Below are 19,001 nucleotides of genomic sequence, written 5' to 3'. Positions count from 1 at the left end.
ATTTTGCTGCTTTTAAAGGTGTTTTCGAAGGCGCTTTATAAATAAAGTTATTATAATTATTCCCAGTCTTATTCAACATGACTTGAGATTGTGATCAGTCCTCTCAAGACTTCTCTTGCATTGTTTTTTTGTTTTGAGAACTCCTCATTTCTTCTCCAGTAGCTGTTTTAGGCTTTGTGACTCTGTTGACTATAACCTGTCTATATTATATTTGCATCATAGCTGATTTCTCATTGATAGATATGGGAAAGAAAAGATGGAGGACCTTGTGAGATTGAAAACCCCAGGTAAGTTTAAACTAGGCGAGCAATTATGTAAAATGAAGCCATATTTTATATCATTTAATGTGTATTTTACAATATTGTCAATGATTATGTGTTAATACAGCAGCATCCACTTATGGTTGTCCACAGGAGGAGTTACTGACAGATACATTAATAACACATTTAGCTTAATACTACATTATAATGGGTATTTAACTTTATATTATGCTAATAAATGCTAAGTGGAGGGACCTAAAAAGTGTTTTACAATTTTCTTATAAATAAAACTCATCATAAAACTGCATGTCTACCTGATGTCTACCCAAAATAAATAAGATAACACTTGATTTACTGTGTAGCAGTTGCAATACAAAGTGGAAGGGTGCAAATTCTAAGATAATAATAACAATTGTAATGACAAAAAAAAATAACATTATTTAATTGCAACAACAACTACAATAACAATAATTATAATATAATTAATACAAATAATAATAGTAAAAATGTCTCCTCATCTGATTTACAAAATGCACAAGTATAAACAATTGTATTCTAAATATTTTCAGCAGATTTTAATTGAGTATCAATATTTACAGAAGCACCTGAAGAGGGCTTGACGTACAGGGCGGAAAACACAACGTGCTACGTCATCACTCCGCGACGCTCTTATGCTGCAACACAGTGCAACGTGAGTGCAACTCTGCGACTAATGATAATAACACTTTCTACACTGAATAAATGTCATTTTTTAGGCAGTTTTCAGAAAAGTTTCGCTGATATTTATGAATTGATGAATTAAAACTATTTTTATTTTTTATTTTCTGTATAATTAGATTTGAAAAAAGGCTGTAATAACAACGGAGTCAGCATTTAGGGGCTGGTTTATTCTAGTAAACATCAGCTGTTATTGGTTTTAACACTAAAGACTGCAGCTTTGAGGCTCCCTATAGGTTTCAGGATGAATGAAGAAGGTGAGTTCATCACTTTTCCTTTTCCCTCATATTCTGTGGTTGGTATAAATAGGATTATCTGATCTTAAATGTACATTCAATGTGTTGCTTCAGAGCTGGTGGAGTATTTCAGGGCTCAGATGAGGAAGGACCCGGACATGGCCTCTGCTGTGGCCGCTATCCGCACTCTGCTGGAGTTCCTGAAGAGAGACAAAGGTGTGTGTTCATGACCTCCATCATACCTGTAGAGAATGTACATGATTGGTTGTGCAGTAAAATGTCAGTGTTTTAATATTATCTATGATGTTTCTGCTGCATTAATGTGCATGTTGCATGTTATTTATCCTGTTTGTTAGTTTAATCCACATCAATGCATCATATTCTATAAGATCATCACATGTTCCTGTGAGAACCTCGTATCTCTAAAAACAACAAACATTTCCAGCTGATCCAAGAGGCTTTTTAAAGAGTTTATTTATCTGAAGAAGTAGGAGGATTTTCTCAACACATGAAGGAAACACTTCATCCTTCAGTTTATCACAAACATTCAACATCAACACATCTGGAGATACGAGGTTTTACCTGAACAGGAAGGGGATGAAAAACTGTCATCTGAGAAGAAACTAAAGCTGACAAATGTAGTAAAAAGTACAATATGTACCTCTGAGATGTAGTACAGTATAAAGTACAATATGTACCTCTGAGATGTAGTACAGTATAAAGTACAATATGTACCTCTGAGATGTAGTACAGTATAAAGTACTATATGTACCTCTGAGATGTAGTACAGTATAAAGTACAATATGTACCTCTGAGATGTAGTGGAGTAGAAGTATCCTGTGTTTCTGGAGAACCATGTCCTGTATCTGACTATCTGTCCCCCTCCAGGTGAGACTATCCTGGGCCTGAGGGAGAGCCTGAAGTGGGCCACAGACTGTCTGACCGGAGTGGACTCCTCGGTGGCCGTGTCCTCTGGAGGAGAACTCTTCCTGCGCTTCATAAGTCTCACATCACTGGAGCACCAGGTGAGTGGACTGCCACCATGCACCTGAACAAGCTGACATCCAGAAGGGGTCGCGGATGTTGTGGTTTTATGGTCTGCTTCTTAACCACGAGGCCACCAGGACGTTCCACATAATGTTTAAAATAAAAAGCTGATTCTGATACTTTCCAGACTACATATCCTAAAATCTGATTGTGTTAGCCAAAAGTCTTAATACTAAGAGGTTTAGTATTCTCCAGAAAAAATACTATATTTGGCAGTGTAGAAAAGGCTTTTCAAACATTTAAACTATAACGTAGGAACATAACATTTACAGACAATATAATTGAACACTTATAATAATAAAAAAAAAAGTGACATTTTGCATGTTTTTTTGTTTTAAATGCTCAAAATGTACAGAGTTTGGTTGGTGAGTTGGATTTTGCTGAGGAAGTTGGACTCAAAACCTCAGTATTTTTTTATTAAACTTCAGTTTTTTATTATTGGTTATCCAAGATGAAAAAAAAACTATTTAAAGGGTTTATTTGTTCCAAAAATATGTGATTATAAGACAAACTCTGACTTTCGTCTCTCTGTCTGTCAGGATCTGTCTCGCTGTAAGAAGGTGATGGAGGAGAGAGGAGAACTTTTTCTAGAGAAGATCTCAATGTCCAGGACCAAAGTCGCTAAACTCTGTCACACCTTCATCAAAGACGGCGCTGTAAGTATTTCTTTCACATACTGTACACGTTGTCTCTTATTTACTGTTGTTAGTTAGAGAAGCTTTATTATATTTAAAATAAAATGTTCCTCTCTCAGAAAATCCTGACTCACTCGTACTCCAGAGTCGTCCTCCGGGTTCTGGAAAAAGCTGCAGGCGAGAAGAAACGCTTCTCTGTGTACGTGACCGAATCGCAGCCTGACTCAGCTGGGTGAGTGAATACTGTCATAAATCTATGTCTTTATTCTCTGGACACACACACACACACACACACACACACACACACACACACACACACACACACACACACACACACACACACACACACACACACACACACACACACACACACACACACACACACACACACACACACACACACACACACAATCAGATTGTTTCTGTCTCTATCCAGGCGACAGATGGCGGACGCCCTGAGAAAACTCAATGTTCCAGTTACAGTAGTTCTGGATGCAGCTGTGGGGTAAAAACATTTATCATAAAGTTAAAAGCAGTGTCATACTTTTATCAACACGAACTTAAAGCAGTTTTTTTTTTTTTTACATTTTTCCACAGCTACGTCTTGGAGAAAGTAGACCTAGTTATCGTTGGAGCAGAAGGAGTCGTAGAGAGCGGAGGGATCATCAACAAGGTGCGTTTCAGTGATTCGACCTGAGCCTGTCTCACAAAACAAATCTTAACTTATATAAAAAAGACGATATCTGTTTAAACGATATCATGAGTCTGATTTTAAACCCCAAATTGTCTGTGAAACCCATCAGTTTTGCTTTGTTTCACATAAATGTTCTATTGATATTGCTTTTGATCAGTTGTGGGAGAAATATTGCGATCCTTAGTTAAGTAAAAGTATAAGTACCACCCTGTGAATTACTCAGTAAAAGTTTCACCCTGCTGCATTAAAATGAGTCTGGCAGCTGTATATACTTTTGACACACAGGGTTGTGCTCAAATAAACACTACCGTTTTTTGTCCACATGAGGCGCCAAAATCAACACAAAATGACAGTTTCTTGTAGAAGCTTTAAGTGAAAGTATGGAAAGTTTTAAATATATAAAAGTAAAAAATACTCATTTTAATGTTAGTTGATCAAAGTGGTGCTGGTTTAAACTATTCTATATGATGATCATGTTCCGTTTTGCATTGCAAAAAAATTACTTACTGAGTCCTAAAAATCTGGATTATTCCAGCCTGTTCAAACAGAAAACATGTTGTTTCAAAAACACAAGACATGGATGAATCTTATTTTTGGTTTCTGCTAGAACATGTCTCATACTCTGTCTGAATATATACCCGTATTTGCCCTCAGTCTTAGCACCTGTCTCTTTAAGACCCCCCTTCTAAATAAGCCCAGTCTGCTCTGATTGGCCTGAGAGAAAAATATGGTGTACCTTTACCTGTTGAGTGTTTTCTGATCCGAACAGCCCACAGAAAACTGACTGGGTTGTGTGTGGGTTGGCAGGAACTCTAGATACCCAAACATGTGTGCACAAGTACAGAAAAAGTCTGTTTTTCAATATATGTCCCCTTTAAAACAAGACAGAATAATGGACCCCTGGCTTAGAATATAAAGAAGTCACTTTATTTAAGAAAATTTCATAAAGAAGTTGAAATCATCTCATATTAACGGCAGATTTTTGGCAGAAAAAATACTTAATAGGCTTTTTGAAGTGTTGCAACATGGAGGACTAGCGGAGTAGAAGTATAAAGTAGCACAAAATGGAAATACTCGAGTAAAACACAAGTACCTCAAAATGTATTTTCCACCGCTGATGGTGATACAAACTGGGAGCTAAATGTTTGACTTTCCTGTTGCAGATTGGAACGTATCAGACGGCCGTGTGCTCCAAAGCTCACAACAAGCCGTTCTACGTCGTGGCAGAGAGTTTTAAGTTTGTCCGCCTCTATCCGCTCAACCAACAGGACGTTCCAGATAAATTTAAGGTGAGAACGACGGATGATTTCACGTCTAGGACTTGTTTTGTTTTATCGTGTTCTATTTTCTTTACTGACGTTCTCCCGGCCTCCACAGTACAAAGCAGACACCCTGAAGAGCGTCCAGAACCTGTCGGAGGAGCACCCGATGATCGACTACACGCCTCCATCCCTCATCACCCTCCTCTTCACCGACCTGGGAGTCCTCACCCCGTCGGCCGTCAGCGACGAGCTCATCAAGCTTTATTTATAACTCAATAAAAAAATCCATTTATCATGACGTAAACTAATGTGGAAAAGGGGTTTCATTTGAATGCAACACAGCCGCTCACGCCTCCTCGTCCACGGATACTGCTGCTACGTTGTGTTTGGACATTGTTCCGCTTGTGATCTGCTTCTCAAAGTCCTCCTCGCTGATCTGACCTTTCTTGAGCCTCTTGAGGATGCGATGGTCATTTAAAAGCTCCTTCATGTCTTCGTCTTCCACGTCGGAGCCCTGCAGACACAGGAAAAGACAAAAAGAGGGAGTCATGAATAAATCAAGACAACTATTGTTTTCATGAGAAGATTTAAAAAGGAAACCTACCTCCTCGTGCTTCCTCTTGGCCGACCTCTTCTTCTTGCGTTCCTTCTTGGTCTTCTGTTTCGACCAGGCCTTGTTCTTGATGAAGTTCTTTTTAACAAACGGCGTCTTTTCTTTTTCCTTCAGCTCGGCGAGCATCTTCTGTCTCTGCTTCTCCCGGTTCTTGTCCTTGTAGCGGATGGTGTCCGTGTCCAGCGCCATCCTGGTGAAGCCGGGGACGGTTTTCCCCTTCAGCTCGGGCATCTTGGGCATGCGGAGGAGGGCGAAGCCGCGGGCCAGCGTGGCAAAGTTCAGATCTAGAACGGAGGAGTGCAGCAGCTAAATGTTACGTCTGTGCTTTGTGCAGAACTGCAGAACCGGAGCTACGATGTAAAGTGTCCGTTCTCACCTTTGATCCTGAAGATGAGGCTGCATTCGTGTTTGGCGTACGCCTGGACGAACGACACGAAGGCCCTCATGCCTCGATCAAACATGGCTCTGTCTGCCAGAGACATGGCCTTCACTCTGGGCAGAATGTCCAAAACTTCACCTGTGAGGACCATCTTCTGGAGCGGACACTGAGGACAGGACGAGAGAACAATTTATCATCCTGTGTCTTATTTAAAGAATAATCTTTCCTAACAAATACTGCAATATAATCAGTAGTAGTATCAGTAATAATAGTAATAATCAGTAATATACTTTTAGACTTTTCAATGAATTACTTTTACTTGTAATGGGAGTTTTGAGAAAGTAGAGCAGGCATGTAAAACTAATATGAGTGGACTAAAAATAACAATATTTAAAAGGAACTCACCTTCTGGTTGATGGACAGAAAGGTGACATACGACTCCTCCATCGGCAGCAGGAAGACGAGGGCGTTGCCCTGGTTACCGATACGAGCTGTACGTCCACATCGATGCACAAAAGCACTGAGACAAAGACAAAAAATGTTTTTTAACATAATAAAACACATTTGTGAAATCAGAATCATTAAACTCAATAAGCAAGTGTGAATCCACATTGAGCCATAGACCTCCATTAAAAACACATCAGTGTTCTTTCATCACAATGAACTCACTGTAGTTTATTCTGAATCAACCCCACATACAAATACTCACTAGAGCACCAAATGTGGATTAATACGCTGCTGAAAATAGTCCCCCAAAAATACACTTTCTTCCTGTTTGTTTGATTTAAAAACTACAGTTATCAGCCGTTTTAGGAAATTACTGAGACTTTAAATAATAAATAAATTCATGAATGAATGAATAAATAAATAAAGCATTCTTAATTTGACTGACCTGGCGCTGCTGGGAGGATCGTACTGCAGCACCCAGTTGACTTCGGGGATATCGATCCCTCGGGCCATGACGTCTGTGCACACCAAGATCCCACTGAAGCAAAAAGCATGGATGTTAAATGATATAAAACTCACACAGAGCATGTTACACTCAAACTGTTTTCATTTATTGTAGCTATTCGTGCACACAAAGTTTCACCTTTTCAGAGCCCGGAAGTCGGCAAAGATCTTGTTGCGTTTGTTCTTCATCTTGCCGTGGATGCAGTGGACGGTGACCCTCTTGATCAGAGTCTCCAGAGCTCGACCGAAGTACTCCACGCACGCACACGTACTGGTGAGGAGATGATGACAGGTCATCTCGGTCAATAAATGTATAAAAATCTGACATTAAAAAACTTCAAGGCAAGAGACAGCATTATATCAGGATTAAGCCAACGAATTGGCCTACAAATCATTTTTGATTTGCTCAGTATTTCTGCCTGATTGATTTTCGTTTATCGTGCAGTTTTGCAGGGATCACAGCTGATTTATTGCCTGAACGATTAATGATCAGGCTGCCGACAATCAGCAGGATTTCTGGCAAGTTGTATCGATTTAAGGTGTTTTTTTCTTTTAGTCTGAGTACTTTCACGGTCCGATTTCCTTCATGGCTGCTCTCAAAAGATCTGTTTTAAACTTCAGTTATCTTGTTTTTATAGCTGTAGTTGTGTTTCACATGTTGGGGCTGGAACTGCAGATGAAACTGAACGTTGCTGCAGAGCAGACACCACATTATCTGCATCTAACAGCCGTCTGCAAAGCTCTAGATTTTTCTTTATCTCTTGTTACTTTTAGTTCACAATATAATTGGAGAAATTATCACAAACTTTCTCCATTTGTCAACAGTTTTGGGGACGTGGTGGTCTTATTTGTAATAACTTTATTGACAAAACCGATTTTCTGGTTCCATTTTGACATTACAGTATGTTTTGGCCGTGCAGAAAGGCGGATTAAAAACTTGCAGTGTTGGTTAACGTAACGTACAATGTTAATATAATATTTAACGTACCTGAAGAAGACCAGATGCTTCTCCAGCTTGCGTTGCCTTAGAAACGCCACCAGGTTGTTGAACTTGTTCTCCGCTCTGCATATCTGAAATGACACCATTACGTCATTACATTTTAAATTTGGGGGAAAGATTGATGTGAAACAGAACAAATGTTTAATCAGATTAATACATAAAGTCAGAAGCAACGACACGACTTGTTTTGAATTTTAAACAATAAAAACAAAACAATGATATACTGCAAAATATTTAAAAAATGCAGAATAACGAATAAAATAGAGTAAAATATTATTTTTGGGGTATAAAATAAAATAGAATAAAATAATAATAATAAAAAATGTGTTTAATAAAAATAAAAAATAAAAATATATATTAAAAGAAAATAACAATTAGAAAAAATAAATATATAAAGAACAAATATATAAAAAAATTATAAAAATAAAGAAATAAAATATAAAATAGAACAAAACAAATTAAAACAAAATTAAATTAAATAAAATAAGCACCTCCCGGACTGATGTGAAACAGCTTATTTGTGACTCACGGTGTAGTAGTTGCAGAGCCTGGACGGTGTTTTCTGGATGGCGGCGGTTGCAGCCACGCCCTTCTCCTTCACGGCGATGCGTACCGGGTTCCTGAGTCCGGCCCTCACCAACTTCTCCAGCTCCTGAGTCTGGGTGGCTGAAAACAAGCCCGTCCGCCTCTGTTTAGGCAGGTGGCCCAAGATGGTGTTCAGACTGGACGCACAAACAAAACACAGACTCTGTTAGCGGCACAAAGGAAGATTAAAATTCATCTGGACAAACTGAGCTCATTTCTTCTCCCTTAACAATAAAAAACTTTTTCCACACCTCATCTCGAACCCCATGTCCAGCAGTCTGTCGGCCTCGTCCAGAACCAGAACATCCAGACTCCTGACTGAGCTGGCCAGGTCCAGACCGTCTGCCTTCCTCCTGAACATGTCCTCCAGACGACCCGGTGTCGCAATCACGATGTTCGCCCTGAAACACAAACAGACAAACGTCACACACGGTTTAAGAGGCTGAGCATGTTATTGCAGCTTCCCCCTGTTCAAGTCTGGTTGTCGGGCCTTTGTTTCATGTCGTGCCCTCTATGGCAGCTCTCTCGTGTACGCTATCTAATAAAAGGCGTGTTTGAGATGAGCTGCCAGATTGGACAAGATTAGGACAAAAATAACTGCGGTCAAGTCGGAAAGTTTTCAGCCTTCAAAGAATCTACAGGAAGTCACAGAAATATTTACATCCTGTTAGATCTGATCGGTTGGCTATTTGTCTGCAGACCCGTTAGGATTTATTTAAACGTTTGTTAATATATGTATATGTGGAAATGTGTGTGTAAGTGGCATTGTATTCTTTTTTTTTTGTGTCCGCTCGCTTTGATAAGTGCTACATAACTTAGCTTTATCATCAATCACACAACATGTTTTTAGGTTAAACCTTCATGCACAACACCAGACTTAAGATAGCAATCTAGGTTCAATATTAGAATAACACAGAAGTGAGCATTTTATAGTAAACGTAGTGTTTGTTGTCAAAAACTAAGATCCAATCAGCTCTTTGATCGGACAACCATCATGATGCAAATGCAGAAGCCTTCATCTTAAGAGGTTATGGTTGCTCGCATGTGCGTGACATCAGAGCAAGTCAGTATAAAGTTTGACACAAATCTGATCGATGTTGCTTATTTCCAGACAGAAAAAGGCCTCAAAATTATTTTATTTTTTACTGGAATAGTTTGATATTTATGAGAGGAACGCTTGTAGGAGAAAGGGTGAAAAGAAAAAAGGAGCAGAATAGACCTTTTCCCCCCTGACCGTAAAGGAAGGTGAGGAGATAAATCAGATGATAAATCAGACACCTGTGAGCCGGGGGAAGGGACAAAACTAACAAAGACAGCATGAAGGAGAACAGAAAGAGGAGTGAGAAGAGTCCAGTTTATGGACATCTTCACGCATATGTAGAAGTAAACAGAGAGGCTGTTGTTTCTAAAACAAGCTGGATTTCCTGGACTTCTTATGTGCTGATCCTCAGAGCAGGTTTGGTTGAATCTTCAACTATCCTGCATCTCTCCTGCATCCCCACTCATATTTAACACTTTTTTTGCACTTCCACTTACCTGCTTCTTCCCGATTTCCTCCTTTAAAAAGTTTATTTAACTAACTAATCTTGTTTTTGCATCGGGACTCTTAATTTGAATTTCTGTTGATTTAGTGGGCATAATTATTTGTATATCAATGTGAATGACTCACTCCGTTTGACCAAAGCTCACTTATTAACACATCACATCTTACCCTTTATCCTTAAACCTCTCCACGTCGTCTATCGGGTTGGTGCCACCAATCAGCAAAATCTGCCTGAAAAATAAACATACAAGAAGCATTTTAATGACTTAAAACAAAACAACAGGATTTATTGACACAAAATAGTAGGAGGAGGGCGCAGTTTGTTCTACACAAACGGAAGAAAAGTTAAGATATTGTCTTAACAATATTCAACTACTATTCAAAGGGTTATATTTCTAAGTTCATGTGGTCTTTAGTGACTTTGTACTCACGTAAACTGTGGAAACTTCTGAAGGAACAGCTCCATCACTTCACTGATCTGAAGGGCCAGTTCTCTGGTGGGAGTGATCACCAGAGCTCCAACCTGCAGAAGAAACAAACATTTAAATCTTCAACAGAAGTTCTGAATCCTCCTCCACATGTTGGACAGCTTCACTCTCAGCGTCCACGAGACTTAAGAAGATGAATTAAGTATTGAGCGTTGCTTTCTGTCTCACCTGCATCTTCTTCAGCTTTTCTTCTCTCCTCAGGAGCAGCTCTATGATGGGAATCACAAAAGCGAGCGTCTTTCCGCTCCCGGTCACCTACAATGATACGAGAGTCAGTGAGCTGCACAGGAAAGGCTGAAGAAATACAGTTCTAGATGTTCTGGAACCATTTTACAGAAGACAAGTAACAATTATCAATCGAAAGAAGATCAATTGGAAACTAATTTGATGATCAAATTTTGTAATTTTAATCAACGTTAATGATAATAAAACAAGTTCAACTTCTGACATGTTATGACAATTATTAATAGATTATTATAATTATTATAGATTATGTAAGAAAATAATTGCTAGATTAGTTGTAGTGCTAATATAGTGTTTTGGAGAGGGGATGAATCAAAGAGAATTTTTTAAAACATGGCAACACAAAACATTAATTATTGATGTCTTTATAACTGATATATCGAACATTGGTAAATTATTTATTAGCCCTTAATACAGCTCATAAACCCCTCATGTTTATTAGAAAGTGGTACCAGTGTGTCTGATTTAACTGTTATACTATGATGTATAGCAATACTACAGTGTATCAATACTGTGTTAGAAATAAAACTCTTGGATTCAAAAGCCCTAAAGTATGAGCATCATAATAAACTTAACAGTACCAGAAGTAAAAGTTTTCATTATGCAGATTTTAGATTCATATGTACAGTACCAGTCAAAAGTTTGGACACACCTTCTCATTCAACTACTTTGAAGAATGTAAAATATAAAACATATTCTGGTTTGTTGAGCATTTGTTTGTTTACCACATAATTCCATATGTGTTCCTTCATAGTTTGGATGTCTTCAATATTAATCTACAATGTAGAAAAATAAATAAATAAATATAAAGAAAAACCATTGAATGAGAAGGCGTGTCCAAACTTTTGACTGGTACTGTATCATATTACTACATTATAATTATTGATACATTAATGTGTTCATTATATGAATTTTGCACCTGGGAAATTTTCAGGTGATTGTAATTACTAAATATAATTTAATATAGCATCATTTATTATTTGTTTTATATTTTTTTAAATAAAAAAATGTGTCTTTATTATTAATAAATAATTATAAATAATTATAATTTATTATTATTTTCTAATATAAAAAAAATGATATATAAAAATATATTAATAATAAAGACACTGATTTTTTTATGTTGAGTAAAAAAAAGAGAAATATTTTGTTCTGAAGTGTAGTGGAGTAAAAGTATTAAGTAGAAGTACTCAGTACAAGTACCTCATAGTTGTACTAAAGTACTCACCGCCTCAGCAGCCACATCTTTGTTACTCATGAACAGAGGGATGCAAGCAGACTGCAAACAAAGAAACAGCACATCAGATAGTGTTTATTAAACAGTGGTAACTCAAACACATGCTTGCTGAAGGTGTGTGTTACCTGTACAGGTGTCATGTGCGTGAACTTCACGTCTTCCAGCGTCTGTAGGATCCCGTCGGTGAGCTTCACCGGCAGACTGTCCCACGTCCCCTCTGTGGAGCTCTCCATGCTGGATGTGTAGCATTAAACACAGCTTTAAGCTCTGATGCTAACGCTGTTAGCCACCACTCTGCTGCGGCTCCTCGTCCACGCTGTTCCGCTGTCCGGGTGCGTCGATGTTTACAACCCGGGTAGGAACTGAAGCGCCGTCACGAGTATCGTTCCGCGTAGCTGATTATTTTTTATTATTAACTCCAAAAGATAAGATATGATAAGATAAGATAAGATTATTATAATATAAGATAAGATAAGATAAAATAAGATTATTATAATATAAGATAAGATAAGATAAGATAAGATAAAAATAAGATTATTAGAATATAAGATAAAATAAGGTGAGAGGTGTTGTTCATCAGGGATGACAGCTTGGCCATCATCCTCCTGTCTCCCACCACCTCCACCGTATCCAAGATACTGCTTTTAATATTCTTTTAATATTCATTTGGGGTATTTTATTTCCGTTTTGTTTTTGTGTTGTTGTAGTTATCAGATTTGATCTCATTGAGGTCATGTTGTTGGTTCAACAATGTGAAGCACTTTGTAACTTTGTTTTGAAAAGTGCTGTGTATATATAAGTACATACTGATGATTATTAATTATGATTAGTATTATTGCTACTACAGTGAAACAATACTTCATTACAAGTAATAGTCATTCATGCAAAATTTTACTTCCAGAAGTATTATTAGTAAATGTAGGTCAACATAAAGGATCAAAAGTGAAAGTACTCATTATGCAGAATGGCCCCTGTCAGATATTTGATTATATATGTATATATATATTTTACCATTAGATATATTTACACTTAAAAGTATCGAAATAAAATATGCAGAATGGAAGTTTACACAATAATCTATTATTACAAATATTTTCTTTACTGATGCATTAACATGTAAGCAGTAATTTAATGATTATTTACGCACTTTATAAATGGGTTATTGGTCATGGGTGATCTTTAACAATGCATCTTATGAGTTGATCATATGTTTTGGATGTAGAATATCAATATACAAAGTAAGTGGTCAAATAAATGTAGCAGTATAAGTACAATATTTCTCTGAAATGTAGTGAAGTATAAGTTCATTCCTTGAGTGATAATAGTTTTTCACTTCCACCACTGCAGCGCTTTTACTTTAGTTAAAGTGGCAATAGTAGATCGTAAAACAATTTTATATTCATCCTATAAATAAGATTTTCTTGTATTAGAGTTGGAATTTATTTTCAACTTTCAGATAGAAGAGAAGTTTGTGTGTGTTGCTGTAGCACCGTCAACATCTCAGCACTCTTCTTGAACCCTTCAGCAGTTTAACTTGTCAAAGCAGGAAAATCATGTGAAAGTAATTTAATTGAATGCTATCCTCAGTTCCATCTTTTACTGAAGGGCAACTCAGAGATTAATTTCACATTCACCACCTTTTCATGAGCTCCACCTAGTTTGGAAACCACTGAACAATTCAGCCTTACTTGCTTAAAAAGACATTCAAGTAAATGTACAGAATATTGGCTTTATTATGAAACCTGGGGCTTTTTCCACAGACAACCATTCTACATTTGTACAGATCCATTTTTATCAGATTGACTAGTTTGTAATCACAAAAAGGAGAGACTGTGTACAGAGCAGTTGACCCGCCAGAGCTCACCAAAGATTGTTTTTAATACAAAACTGGAGCAAATTCGGCAACATGCAACACTTGGGATGTTGTAGCTGTGTGCTAGATGTGAAGCTACGGTCTTGGAAGAAATTATTTCTTTTTTTACCTCGATGGGCAAAGAAACAGGTAAAAGATATTTGAAAGGCCTCATCCAAACAGTTGCATGTCACAGGATATGCTTCAGGAAAAACAAACTGTCCAAAACTGTATACAATCATATAATTTAAAATCCCTAACCCCAACAAAAGAACTATAGTAGAAGCAACTAAAGCACACAGCAGTCATTAAGTGTCAGCCCCCCCCCCCCCCCCCCCCCCCCAGCCACCCACCCACCCAGCGTCAATCAACATGTAACATGTATTTCAGTATTCCTTTACACTTTGCTTTGGAGTTTCACTCCAAGTAGTTCAGTTTAAAAATCAAACAGTGCCTCAGCTCTTCAAGGTCTAACTGCTCAGTGAAAGTTTAAATTTAAGTGTAAAAGTTAAATCAACTTGCTGATTCTTAGGCTAAGAAACCACTCGCCTGTTAATGAACTATGAAAGGGAATCGCAACGCTTCCCTGCAAGAGATGTCCACCGAAGCCCCCCCCTCCCTCCTCCCCAGCATGGATCGCTGTGAATCAACAGACAGAGCAAGCAGCTGTACAGTTTCCCTAAAAAGACCAGCTGCAGTGTGGATCCTTCAGATATTTAGATGTTTCCATCAGGAGTGCAATTTGTTGATTGAGAGCACAATCACCATGTACAGATATCACATATCCATCAGTACATTGTCTGACTTGACTTAGACACTGGGAACAAAAACTCCTGCATCTCCCAAAAATAAAATTCCAATGCATTCTGATTTCAGGTTTATCATTTTGAAAAGGGTCAGATTCAAATCTTTGCATTCTCCTGTGGAAACTCCACACATGCCCCACCCAGTTTATGTGCATTTCTAAGTCTTTTCCATCCGACTGCCTTTACATAAAATTATGAGCCTCGTGGTCATTCACACAGGCAAAACTGGACTGGCTTAATTTGCGCTTACTAATTATAGTACTATATTGGGCAACAAAAATCTGACAAACAAAGATAAAGAAACTAATGAAGACTGACATATTTCCCAGAATCTTTCGACCATCCGTTCAAAACAAACATGAATAACATTTATAAAGAAGGAACCAAACAGGTAACAGGAGAACAAAACATCTGAGATCCAAATCAAATGTAGGCTTTACTCGAATCTGCCAGTCTCGTTTCCAGAGTGTAAATAAACTGTCTTGGTGTTGGGAGAAAACAGTGGAGGACACGGACGGATCGTTTCGTCGCACTAAACCACTCGCCGTACTTCAAAAAATCTCTTCAGGTAGTAAATCTGTCCGAGTGTCATTGCCACCAGAACGAGAGCTTCAAAGAACGACCACAGCACCACTCTGCTGTTTGTGTTGTCGTTGACTGGAAGAGAGAGAAGAAGGGAGTTATTTTTAAATGTTCCACTCAAACAATTGAAATGATGTACTTGTTCTCGTTGGCTCTGCACTCACTCGCTCTGTGTATCCTCTCCCGAACCTCCATGTACTCCTGCTCATGCTTCACAGCCGTCATAGCAACTGCCAGCTCGTTGATCATCTCCTCCAGCTTGTTTTGGTGCGCTGAAACAGGCAAACGTAATCTTTAATAACAGGCCAGAACACAGTGGATGTGCACAAAAAAAACATGCATGGACGTATGCAACACATGCATAACAATTGTGACTCATGTTGCAGGTGATGCCGTCCCATCCATGGAGACATTTACAGATCATACATCACTGTGCCAATAGTCAAGCCATTCACAAACAATACAACTTCCTATGTATTGTAGAAATGCACAATATTAGTTTCACACTATGGAAACAACACTGGTTAGAGAAAACTCTGCAGTGCATCACAAACTCAAAAGTCTATTTCACAAGAGACGTGTTGCCCTGTGCCCTACCATCCCAGCTGTCTCCACCTACAAAGAGGAACAGAGTGTCCGGAATAAAGTCAAAGAGGGAGTCAAACTATCACAAAACAAAGACACAAGATCTATCTGGGGGGAAAAGCTGTCTGACCTATAGAAAACATGGAATCTCTTGATTTCTCTTTTGTACGCAAACACGTGTCCCTCATGTACCTTCTGTCTCCATGTCCTGTCCTTTAGGGGCCTCTCCTATGTCAATCGTGAACATGACGATCTTGGGCGTCATGGTGGACATCTTGTTGCTGAAGCAGAACTTGTAGGTTCCGTCCATGTGTGCTGCCACCGAGTACTTCCCGCTGGACTCCCTGTCGCCCTTGTAAATCTGCTTACCATCGGGCCCTGTTATCTGTGGAAAGGACACAAAAAGGCAAAACATAAGTAAAGATAACAGCTGCGTGGCACACAGAACATATGGCACTGATGTACCATATGGCAGCAACATCTGACTGCAGAAAGCACTCAGATGCACGTGAAACAACAGCAACATCTGCACAAAAACAAGTTTAAAGCAGCTGTTTATTCTGCAGATTATATTGACTACACTCCCTGTGTCCTTATGAATAATTAAATTAACATTGTCACGCGCTTGTTAGCAGAAATATGCACAAATCATAATAGCAATTTAATACATTAATTACACTGTACCAAAGTACAGTACTGTTCCACTGACCACCTCAGCACATTAATAAACACAATTAATTGTTTTTTATATATATTTTTAATATATATTTAAAAAATACATATATATATAAAAAAAACAATATTAAAAAAGATTATTAATAATAAAGACACTGGTTTTTTGTTGAGTAAATCTGCACAAAAACAATTTTTTCTGTTTATTCTGCAGATTACATTGACTCCATAGTTAGCTAGCATAATGCTAACCCTGCACTTCCTGTATCCTTATGAATATTTAATTAACATTATCACGCACTTTTTAACAAACAAATGCCCAAATACTGATATTAATTGAATGCATTAATTATAAAATGAGTATACAGCAGTTAAAATGGAGAGAAGCTAGCTCAGCTGCGCAGAGAGACAGCGGAAGCTAACGCTAGCTCCGGAGCTAATGCTAGCTAATGTTAGCTCCGGAGCTAATGCTAGCTAATGTTAGCTTCGGAGCTAACGTCAGCTAGCAGAGGCCTCACGTGTCAATATCTCACTTTTAAGTTTAAATATATATATTTATACATGTCAGCTGGTTAGTTTAGTGTCTGGTGGAGATGCTCACCTCCACGTCGATGTCCAGGAAGCCTCCCTCGGCCACCTCGAACATGAGGCCCATCTTGGTGCCGGAGTTGACCCGCTCGTAGAAGCACTCGTCGGCATGGGCGTCTATGCTAACGAAGTAGCCGGACGCGGTGGCGCACAGCCCGGCCAGCAGCAGCACCAGCTCCGACACAGTGAACATGTTTCCAAAAGATGTGTTTAATAGCAAGCTTCACAGCAAATCTGGTGGTTTTTGGGAGTGTCCTCGCCTCAGGATGAGAGTCTGTTTGGGGGAACTGTGACCGGAGAGGAGCCGCTGTGTACGCCGCTCTCTGACTGCCACGTACGGGCTTAAACGGCCGCCGGAGAGGGACAAACCTAACAGAGTGCGCGGAGCGGAAATACATGTCAGATATGAAATGTCAGGTTCGCAACATCATATATACATATAACATATACTGAATACTAGTATTTATGTTTTTTTAAATATTCTTTTTATATATTTTTTAAATATTTATATATATACATATAACATATACTGAATACTAGTATTTAAGATGTTTTCTCTGCTGCTGGGGTGGAAGAAGTACTCAGAAGTACACACTACAATTAAATTAAAATACTAGTTAAAGAGAGTAGAAACACAAAAAAGTAAGACATCAAAATAAATTAAATAAAATAAAATAATAAATAAATAGTAATTAAAAAAATTCAGATTGGCCCATTTCAGAATAATACATATTTTTAATATTTATATATATATATATATTTTTTTTATATATATATATATATTTTTTTATATATATTTTTTAAATATTCTTTTTTTTTTATTATATATATTTATATATATACATATAACATATACTGAATACTAGTATTTAAGATGTTTACTCTGCTGCTGTGGTGGAAGATGTACTCAGAAGTACACACTACAATTAAATTAAAATACTAGTTAAAGAGAGTAGAAGTAAGACATCAAAATAAATTAAATAAAATAAAATAATAAATATATAATAATAAAAAAAATTCAGATTGGCCCATTTCAGAATAATACATATTTTTTATTTTTTTAAATATTTTTATATATTTTTTATATTTTTATATATTTATATATATACATATAACATATACTGAATACTAGTATTTAAGATGTTTACTCTGCTGCTGTGGTGGAAGATGTACTCAGAAGTACACACTACAATTAAATTAAAATACTAGTTAAAGAGAGTAGAAACACAAAAAAGTAAGACATCAAAATAAACCTAAAGTATCAAAAGTAAAAGTTTTTTTTTTTTTAAGATTGGCCCATTTCAGAATAATATATATTTTTTAATATTTTTAATATTTATATATATATATATTCTTTTAGATATTTTTTTAAATATTTTTTATATATTTATATATGTCTATATATAGTACCAGTCAAAAGTAGTACCTAGTTAAAGAGAGTAGAAACACAAAAAAGTAAGACATCAAAATAAACCTAAAGTATCAAAAGTAAAAGTTGTTTTTTTTTTTCAAATTGGCCCATTTCAGAATAATACATATTTTTAATATTTTTAATATTTATATATATATATCTTTTATATTATATATTCTTTTTAAATATTTTTTTTTATTTTTTTTTTATATATTTATATATATATATAACATATTGAATACTAGTATTTAAGATGTTTGCTCTGTAGAAAACACAAAAAAGTAAGACATCAAAATAAACCTAAAGTATCAAAAGTAAAACTTGTTTTTTTTAAGATTGGCCCATTTCAGAATAATACATATTTTTAATATTTGTAATATTTATATATATATATATTTTTTTTTAGATATTTTTTAAAATATTTTTTATATATTTATATGTATATATATAGTACCAGTCAAAAGTAGTACCTAGTTAAAGAGAGTAGAAACACAAAAAAGTAAGACATCAAAATAAACCTAAAGTATCAAAAGTAAAAGTTGGTTTTTTTTTTCAAATTGGCCCATTTCAGAATAATACATATTTCTTAATATTTTTAATATTTATAATATTTAT

General features: G+C 36.8%; 3 protein-coding genes across 5 annotated transcripts; 1 reads left to right on the top strand and 2 right to left on the bottom strand.

Moving 5' to 3' along the window:
* Positions 1–908: 908 nt before the first annotated feature.
* Positions 909–5,155, top strand: eif2b1 (eukaryotic translation initiation factor 2B, subunit 1 alpha). Of its 3 annotated transcripts, none has more exons than XM_054612329.1 (9): positions 909–1,234; positions 1,328–1,429; positions 2,102–2,238; positions 2,800–2,916; positions 3,015–3,127; positions 3,332–3,400; positions 3,493–3,568; positions 4,753–4,878; positions 4,967–5,155. In XM_054612329.1, the coding sequence occupies exons 1-9, from the start codon at positions 1,222–1,224 to the stop codon at positions 5,120–5,122; spliced, it is 909 nt and encodes a 302-aa protein (XP_054468304.1). In that variant the 5' UTR covers positions 909–1,221; the 3' UTR covers positions 5,123–5,155. The 3 variants fall into 3 exon arrangements, with proteins under 3 accessions (XP_054468304.1, XP_054468302.1, XP_054468303.1); XM_054612328.1 differs by having other exon boundaries at positions 910–951; positions 1,097–1,234; positions 4,753–5,155; XM_054612327.1 differs by having other exon boundaries at positions 4,753–5,155.
* On the bottom strand, positions 5,112–12,230 carry ddx55 (DEAD (Asp-Glu-Ala-Asp) box polypeptide 55). Its single transcript, XM_054612314.1, has 14 exons — positions 12,016–12,230; positions 11,882–11,932; positions 10,579–10,665; positions 10,354–10,445; positions 10,091–10,153; positions 8,631–8,780; positions 8,324–8,516; positions 7,783–7,865; positions 6,934–7,065; positions 6,736–6,828; positions 6,249–6,363; positions 5,841–6,009; positions 5,456–5,748; positions 5,112–5,365 (listed from the first exon to the last, which is right to left on the bottom strand). Exons 1-14 carry the CDS (start codon positions 12,121–12,123, stop codon positions 5,198–5,200), a joined length of 1,797 nt encoding a protein of 598 aa, XP_054468289.1. The 5' UTR covers positions 12,124–12,230; the 3' UTR covers positions 5,112–5,197.
* A 1,854-nt stretch (positions 12,231–14,084) lies between these two features.
* tmed2 (transmembrane p24 trafficking protein 2) lies at positions 14,085–17,331 on the bottom strand. Its single transcript, XM_054612332.1, has 4 exons — positions 16,989–17,331; positions 15,908–16,100; positions 15,295–15,402; positions 14,085–15,205 (listed from the first exon to the last, which is right to left on the bottom strand). Exons 1-4 carry the CDS (start codon positions 17,166–17,168, stop codon positions 15,081–15,083), a joined length of 606 nt encoding a protein of 201 aa, XP_054468307.1. The 5' UTR covers positions 17,169–17,331; the 3' UTR covers positions 14,085–15,080.
* Between the last annotated feature and the right edge of the window lie 1,670 nt (positions 17,332–19,001).

The sequence above is a fragment of the Anoplopoma fimbria genome, chromosome 14, assembly GCF_027596085.1.
Source record: "Anoplopoma fimbria isolate UVic2021 breed Golden Eagle Sablefish chromosome 14, Afim_UVic_2022, whole genome shotgun sequence".
Taxonomy (NCBI): Eukaryota; Metazoa; Chordata; class Actinopteri; order Perciformes; family Anoplopomatidae; genus Anoplopoma; species Anoplopoma fimbria.
This window is presented reverse-complemented; position numbering and strand designations above follow the sequence as displayed.

Excerpts from the sequence above, each read along its gene's own strand:
- tmed2 (XM_054612332.1), bottom strand. The coding sequence starts at position 17,168 with ATGTTCACTGTGTCGGAGCTGGTGCTGCTGCTGGCCGGGCTGTGCGCC. Across the intron at positions 15,403-15,907 it reads ACAGGACATGGAGACAGAAG|CGCACCAAAACAAGCTGGAG; the intron begins GTACATGAGGGA and ends TGCCTGTTTCAG. Across the intron at positions 15,206-15,294 it reads GGAGAGGATACACAGAGCGA|TCAACGACAACACAAACAGC; the intron begins GTGAGTGCAGAG and ends TCTCTCTTCCAG.
- ddx55 (XM_054612314.1), bottom strand. The coding sequence starts at position 12,123 with ATGGAGAGCTCCACAGAGGGGACGTGGGACAGTCTGCCGGTGAAGCTC. Across the intron at positions 10,446-10,578 it reads AAAAGCTGAAGAAGATGCAG|GTTGGAGCTCTGGTGATCAC; the intron begins GTGAGACAGAAA and ends TTTCTTCTGCAG. Across the intron at positions 5,366-5,455 it reads CCAAGAGGAAGCACGAGGAG|GGCTCCGACGTGGAAGACGA; the intron begins GTAGGTTTCCTT and ends CTGTGTCTGCAG.
- eif2b1 (XM_054612327.1), top strand. Across the intron at positions 2,917-3,014 it reads CCTTCATCAAAGACGGCGCT|AAAATCCTGACTCACTCGTA; the intron begins GTAAGTATTTCT and ends TTCCTCTCTCAG. Across the intron at positions 3,128-3,331 it reads TCGCAGCCTGACTCAGCTGG|GCGACAGATGGCGGACGCCC; the intron begins GTGAGTGAATAC and ends GTCTCTATCCAG.